Raw genomic sequence first — 8,277 nt, 5'->3', positions numbered from 1 at the left:
ACCGAAAAGACGTCCGAACATGCCGGCCGCCTTGAAAAGCTACAGCTTTTAAAAAGATAAACATAGCGATTTTGAACTAACATTAAGTATAAAAATTGTATAAAGATTTTACGAGTATAAAAATTGATTAACAATGTAATAATGATTTGCATGACAATCTAATCTAAAATTATTTAACTTATATTTCTTAATATTATATAAACTTAAGATATTTCATTATTGATTGGTAGAATGCACACTTTGTTTAGTGCCCTTTTTAATTCTCCATTGGGGCCCTTCAGTGTAACAACCCGTACGACACCATCATTGCCTGGGTGTATGTCTGTTATCCGTCCAAGACGCCATTTTAATGGTGGTAGATTGTCATCTTTTATAAGCACCAGTTTGCCTATAAGATTATCTTGTTCCATTGGTCTTCTCCATTTGGTCCGTGATTGTAATTCTCCTAGATATTCCTTGTGCCATCTTGTCCAAAAATGCTGCCTTAGCTTTTCAAGATGCTGGAGTTTTGTTAGTCTGTTTTCTGGGATGTGGGAAAGTGAATTTTCTGGAAGTGATGTTAATGATCTGCCGATCAGGAAATGCGCTGGAGTTAGTGGATTGAGATCAGATGGATCAGAGGATAAGGGAGTTAAGGGACGAGAATTCAAAATTGCTTCGATTTGTGTTAATAATGTATACATTGAATTGTAACATAGTTTTGTCTCGCGTAACACCCTACGAAGATGGTATTTTAAACTTTTTACTCCAGCTTCCCACAGTCCGCCGAAATGAGGAGATCTTGCTGGTATAAAATGCCAGCTAATATTTTGACTTATTAATTTACTTCTAATCTCTTCGTTAGATTCTAATAGAAATTTATATAAATCTTTTAAATGATTGTTTGCTCCAACGAATGTTGTTGCATTGTCTGAAAATATATTACTAGGAAGACCTCTTCTAGCAATGAATCGTTTTAATGTTTGTAAAAAAGATTCTGTCGATAAATCGCAGACCAGATCCAAATGAATAGCCTTGGTGCACATGCAAATAAAAATACAAATATAAACCTTAATAAATTTGGCACCGCGTGTTATTCGATCTTTGATAATAAACGGTCCAGCATAATCAAGGCCGACATTGTTAAATGGAAAATCTTGATTAACTCTACTACTAGGCAAATTTCCCATTAGATAATCATTTGACGATGGTTTTGCTTTGAAACAAGTAACGCATTTCCGAATAATTTCTTTACAAGCGTTACGTCCAGAAATTGGCCAAAATCGTTCTCTAATACTTGCGAGAAGTTGTTGAGCACCACAGTGAAGTAATCGGTGATGCTCTTGGTGTAATATTAACGTAGTTAATTTATGTTTTGAGCATAATATTATAGGATTAATTTTATCAAATGAATAATTTGTGTTTCTTAATCGACCGCTTACTCGTATAATTTTCGAATTATCCATAAAAGGATTTAAACATAAAATTCTGCTCTCTTTACTGAGCGATTTAGAATTGACAAGTTTATTATAATCTAATTGGAAAGATTGTTTTTGTGCAATTACTATCAATACCTTAAAAGCTTGATCTAATTCTTGTGTTGTAAGTGGTCCAAACTTCCGTTTATACTTATTTTTTTTAAGTCTACAATTCGTAATAAATCTATTTACATATGCCATTGTTGATTGTAATTTTCGCAATGTCGAAAACCGAGAAAATAAATTAAATTCTACATTGGTGACTAATAAATTAATTGCTCTTGTTTCTTGTATGTTTTTGTCATTAAAATTTAAATTATCTAAAGAATTCAAAATTGTAATATTTTGAGGCAGCATAAAGGTCATTTAAATAAAATCTATGTTAATTATGTTGTGTTGTAAGCAGAAGAATAAAATTTTATTTTATTTTGCCAATTGTTTAAGATAACGTATAGCTAAAAATGATCCAGGTGCTGTACCATATGTGACCGTATTTAATTCACAAGTTTTTGAATTATCTGTTGGAATTTGTCTACCGTTTTCATTAATTATTATTTGCCGATAAATTTTTGAAGTATCGCCTAATGAAGCATATATAGGCATTCTAAATCTTAACATTTTTGTAAATAAGTCATTTCGAATTGACGTTCCCGTATAATGAACATCACACATTGGCAAGGCGCTTGAAGACTTTCCCGAACTTTGAAAAACATCTCTCGTTTTTGTTTTTAAACTATATTTATTCCTTACTGTGCGATGTGGCAAGAAATATTGACTAATTGACTTAATATTAAAATTACTAACTTCAGACATATGTTTTAACTTACTATATGCATTAATAAAATTTACACAATTAATTTTTAATAAACTATTCTCTTGGAATTTATGTTTACGTGACATAAATCTTTGTATATGACGAGTTTTCAAATCTTCTAAATGTAATTTATTTTTAAAAGGATTTTTTTCTATAAATCTACCTGTAAAATCGCGTTTGAAATTTGTTATAAAACGATTTTCATAAAATGTTTCGTGTTTTGTTAACTTTTTATAATTGTTGTTTTTAATATCTTTTACTTCGGAAACCTTCTCTAATTGTTTATTAATATTATAATTATTCAATGCTAATAAATTTGTTGAATGTTTTGAATTTGTGCAATTCGGAGAAAACGACCCAACTAATATCCAACCTAATAAAGTTTTCTGTAAAATCGGTGCGTTATCACCTAATTTAATTCTACCTACAGATAAAAGTTTCCAAAACATATCTGCCCCTAAAAGTATATCTATATTCCGCGTCTTATTGTATTCCGGATCAGCTAAGAAAATATTTGTCGGAATTTTAAAATTGTTACCTATGGAAACTAATGGAAGTGGTTCTGTTATTTTTTCTAGCACTAAACAATTTATATTGGATTTAAATGAGTTATTTGTAGATTTAAAATTAATATTTGTTGAGAACCGAATATTGGTCTCTATCTGCCCGACGCCCATAACTGTGTAATTTGTTTTGTCTAGTTTTATACCTAGCCTTTTGCAGGTATCTGCCGTAATAAAATTACTTTGTGCCCCGCAATCTAAAAGACACCGACATTCTATGAACTCTCCGCTCGAGTTTTCTACTTTTATAACAGCTGTTGCTAAAATTACTTGTGACTGTAATTTTGTATTAATATTTTTTGTCGAATAATTAGCAACCGTCATATTTGAACCCGATGTGCTAGGAATTGTATTAGTCTCTTCAAAATGAACCAATGTATTATGTTTCATTTTGCATATTTTACACGGAAATGCTAAACAAACGTCTACCTTATGCCCTCGCTTGAAACAATTTATACATAAATTCAATTCTTCGATTTTACTTATCCTATCTTTAATAGATAGCGCTTTGAATTGCTTGCAGTAATATAAGGAGTGATTTTCTTCACATAAATAGCAAGTTTGCCGCCCCGTTGACAGATAATTAATTGATGGATTATGATTATTATTTGTGCTCTTGTATTTTATGTGTTGAGCCACAGATTTATTAATATTATTAGGAAAAGGTTTACTACTAATATTTGTGGATAATTTTTCTAACATATCACATTTTTGTTTAATAAAATTATTAATATCTGTCAACGTCGGCTTTTCTTTGCTACAGGTAAAGGATTCCCAATCCCGTAACGTACGCGTATCGAATTTATTTGTGAATATAAATATAATAATTGTGTCCCATTTATCTGTGGGTTCGCCTAATGACTCTAATGAGCGTAGATGCCTAGAAATCGTTTCTAATAACGTTCTTAATTCTGAATGAGATTCGCGACTACATTTCGGACTATCAAAAATTGCCTTTATGTGATTATGTATGATTAACCGTTTATTTTCAAACCTGTCTTTTAAAATTTGCCATGCTATATCATAATTAGAATCGGATGCCTCTATAGCTGCAATGCTATTTTTGGCATCTTTTTCTAATGATGATTTTAAATAATAAAATTTTTGAATTTTGCTTAAAGTATTGTCGCTATGCACCAAAGCGTTAAATGAATCATGAAATTCTAACCATTTATCGTAACTTCCATCAAACGTGGGAAGTTTAATTGTAGGCAATTTAATATTTTTGATATTTGTATACGAATCAATGCTAGACGGCCCTATTGTTTGCTGATCGTCTTTACATTTTTTCGTGTCATTGAAATTTTGAATTATAAATTTTAATTTAGCTATTGTTCTATAATAATCATTTTCGAAAGATTCCTTATCGCCTTCTGATACACCCTCAATTAATTCAATTTCATATTGTATCGTTTCAAATTCATCAATAATTGGTAATATCTTTTCGAGTCTGGTATTTAATTCAATAATTATATTTTCATCTAGTATTGTGGAATCTAATGAATTTACAAAATTTTGCACTCGCGTCAATTTGGATTTAATGAATCCACGCTTCGCTTTAAGTTCCGCCATTTTGAATACAATATTAAACACAACCGAGCAATATGTGAAATTATTGGGATATTATGAAAGGAATGAAAACAGACTTACTTGTAATACAGGTGTGTAGATGTTGTAATTGTCCTCAGCCTTCGTTCCCTTGTTTGCTCTGGTCTGACCGCCACGTGGTTATAAAGTTTAGCCGCTTTGGAATGTTTCTTCTTCACAACACTTAGAAATTTGTTATCACTATTGTACTTTAATTAACTGCTTGTAATTCACGATACGGTTCGAAGTACCAAAATGTTTATTTGTGCGTATTTCAAGAATTTACTAAAACTCTTCTTCTTCGATCACTCAGGTTGTTAGGTTATTATTTAACCTTTGTCGCTGTGGACTGTATTAAAAACTGATTTAATTTTATATTCTGTATTTGTTGCAGTTCTAATCACAATAACTGATGTATTATTAAGTATTAATGAAGAAAAATATATTTATGCGTATAGGTTAGTTACATGTGGTTAAGTCGGCTTCCCTTTTAGAACAGCACGACTCGTTCCTTAAAACCCCGCTACCCCCCTCTACCAGGGGTAGCAACCATTCCGTATAAAGCTTAATGCCCTGAAGTTTTGTAAATTTCATGGCCAATATAATAAACCGAAAAGACGTCCGAACAATTCTAAAAGCTTTTGTAATTATGTTTTATGATCACTAATTACACTAACAGCTATTAAAAAGCAACCCAATATTTGTCGTATTCTAGTTTTGATATATTTTATTACAAATATCTTTTCTAATAGAGAAGATATTTTAACGTTTATGCACTAAAGCAGAGCTATTTTACTTAAAAACATATTTTTGATTTATTTTGAAAGTATATATGGTTTAGATCATTATACTGTCTAAATGAACTACATCACAACAAATAACATATTTGTTTTAAGTTAATAAAATTTGTTATAAGTCCCTTTTTACCCCAAACAAATTGAATGGCTTATGTTTAATTTTTAAGGGATTTTACGAAATACTAGCTACATGATCTGATATTTGGTTAGAAGCATTTAACAGCAGACTTGAAATAACTATTATTTTATTTATTTCTTTTAAAATTGATATTTTTTAACTTCATTTACTTTTTTATTTTTCACGCCTTTGTCAGGGTAAGGGTTTAGTTGGTCCTTTTACCCCATTTAAATGTAAGCAATTAGAGAGGTTATATAAAAACATCTGTTGAATCTAACTTCAAATTAGCTATATATCTTATAAAATAATTAAATAACACAAACTTAAAAGTTTATAAAAGCTAACAACGAATGAAAATATTTTTGTTATGTATTTTCAAACATTATCGTGATTTTTGCCCGCTACTTTCAAATATTGTTAAAAACTTCTTAACCTCACTGGTTTTCAATATATCGGTGGTGGACCTTTATACCCGCGGTCCCTTAAGCCGCTCTACCCTATCATTAGTGCTTGACATCAGACTGCAAGCAACGGGGATTTGAATTGGAAACCGTGTGGTTGCAAGTGTGAGGCTCTAACACTCACCTAGAAAAAAACTTTTAAACAACATTTTTCTAAAAGTGGTCCCAAACATATGTACAAACATATAAAAGCCAAGATATTATTAGTTGACGGCGAACAGACAGAGAAATAGATAAGACATAAAACAATAAACTCCTCCTGAGATTTCTTGGCGCTTTTCCAATTAGGAAAATGTAGTAAATTTTTCTTGTCAATGAATCGATTGGGTTATTAAAGAAAATTGGGGCAATTGCATATTTCATTCACGGTACGTATTTCTAGCAAGTCAGTAGTACTAATCATTACAATGAAGTCTATATTTACAAGACCTACCACAAACCTGTAGAACTAGAGTTCTACCACAAACCTGTAGAACAAGATCTGTAGGTTCACTACCTACAAAACTATGCTACAAAACCTACTATAGCAAATGTATAATTATAAAGTCTATAATGAGTATCAAACGCAATACTGCCTAAATGCACAAGATTGGAAATAAAGCCTACAATGGATTTTTGCATGTAGACTCTACTCTGCAGAAGTCCTAAATAATCTCCACGATAATAATTCCAGAAATTTGCCAAGTTTCCTTAAGGCAAATTGCTGGAACATCCCGTACCATAATTAAATATTCGAGGAATGAAAATAATCAATAATTGTTTTAAATCAATTCAAATAGATTATTTATTTATTATAAATACATACTGTAAATCTATAAGTGCTTATTAAATTGGGCGACGAGCGTATTACAAACAAGTTATATGTGTATGCTTAGAAGAAATTTGTTCAATTTTTTTGATAATTTTGAATTTTTTCAAATTTTAAAACTTTTTTAAAAGTTAGAAAATATTTGGAATTTTTGGAAAAAAAAACAATTTACAAACAAGTTATGTGTATACTTAGAAGAAATTTGTTCAATTTTTTTGATAATTTTGGAATTTTTCAAAATTTTAAAACTTTTTTAAAAGTTCGAAAATTTTTAGAATTTTTGGAAAAAAAACATTTTTTTCAATTTTTTTGAGAATTTGGAAATTATTGAAAATATTTGATTGTTTTAATTTTCAAAATATTGTCAAATTTTTGTAAAAAATCATTTTTTTTTAGATTTTGAGATTTTTTGAAATTTTTCAAAATTTATATTTTCTTTTGAAATTGAAAAATTTTGAAAACTTGAATTTATTTTTGAAAATTCTCAAAATTACGAATTTTTTTGTAAAAGCATTTTTTGCACACCGTCTACACAAGCAAAAAGTTTTTTGAATTAATCTAATCGGATAATCCGTTCTCTCAAAAACTGCATGAACATTTTTACACCCTCCATTCGCGCTCCATTCTTCCAAAACGACTCCATACTTTCATGCCTTTTGCAAAAACACCTTGCGATTGAGTATAACTGAATGTTTTTCAATCGAAAAAACCAATGAACATTTTTGACCGCCAAATGGCGCTTTTTTAACTTTTTTCATTGAGAGTCCATAACCGCTGGTCCTGCCTTTTCAAAAATTTAAACAGTTCTTCGTTTAGTCAATATAAATAAAATGTTTTTTGAATTATTCAAATCGGACGCTTCGTTCTCTCAAAAACTGATTTATCATTTTTGACTATTTTTGCCCCGTATCTTCGGAACGGCTAGACCTGCCTTTGCCCCAAACTAATCAGCACGTCTCCTTATCAAAACGAATCAAACGTTTTTTGAATTATTTAAATCGGTTGATCGGTGTTTCAGAAATCGTCGACGAAATATTGTATCCGCACACACACACACGCACACACACATACACACACTTACATACACATACATCCATTTTTTCTAAGGTATGCCAAAATATTCAGAAGCCTTTGAAACGTAAAAATATATAAAAATTTTCATTTTCGATTTTTTTGCGATTACTATAACTTGCCCTACGGAAAGTCAAAAAACTGCATTACAAACACAAAAAATTACATAAATAAAACCTACGACAAGATCCAAAGACTCCTGCCTCGAGACCTAAAGGCCTACAATAAAACCCCTACAATAAGACCTTTTTTAATAATAATAAAGGCTTTAAAATTCTGACATGAGACCATTGATAGTGATTGGACGTCGGCCTTATCTATTGTTTAAAGATAAATGTATAATGAACTTCGTTTTAATTTGGCCCAGGCGGAGTGCTTTGGCGGACTTGAGTTTGAGTAATCCCCGAGGCGACTTTTGTATTTGTCTGGTTGAGTATGTATTTTATAGTTTACTTGCAGGTGTTGCTAATCAACCAGTTTGGAATATACTTTGGGGTAGTCCAAATTTCTTTTAATGTTTTAATTTACTTTGACATTTTTGAATGTTTAAGATGTTTGATTTGGAATATGATACAATAACCCTTAAAGTTACAAGATCCAT

General features: G+C 30.5%; 1 protein-coding gene across 1 annotated transcript; it reads right to left on the bottom strand.

The window, feature by feature from the left end:
• Window positions 1-203: 203 nt before the first annotated feature.
• LOC113369422 lies at window positions 204-1,658 on the bottom strand. Its single transcript, XM_026610174.1, has one exon. The coding sequence runs from the start codon at window positions 1,656-1,658 to the stop codon at window positions 204-206; it is 1,455 nt and encodes a 484-aa protein (XP_026465959.1).
• Between the last annotated feature and the right edge of the window lie 6,619 nt (window positions 1,659-8,277).

The sequence above is a fragment of the Ctenocephalides felis genome, unplaced genomic scaffold (assembly GCF_003426905.1).
Source record: "Ctenocephalides felis isolate EL2017-DRISC unplaced genomic scaffold, ASM342690v1 CF-g0.4_SCAFFOLD_01332, whole genome shotgun sequence".
In the NCBI taxonomy this organism is placed as follows: Eukaryota; Metazoa; Arthropoda; class Insecta; order Siphonaptera; family Pulicidae; genus Ctenocephalides; species Ctenocephalides felis.
Note: the sequence above shows the minus strand (reverse complement) of the source record. Positions and strands in the feature narration are given on the sequence as shown.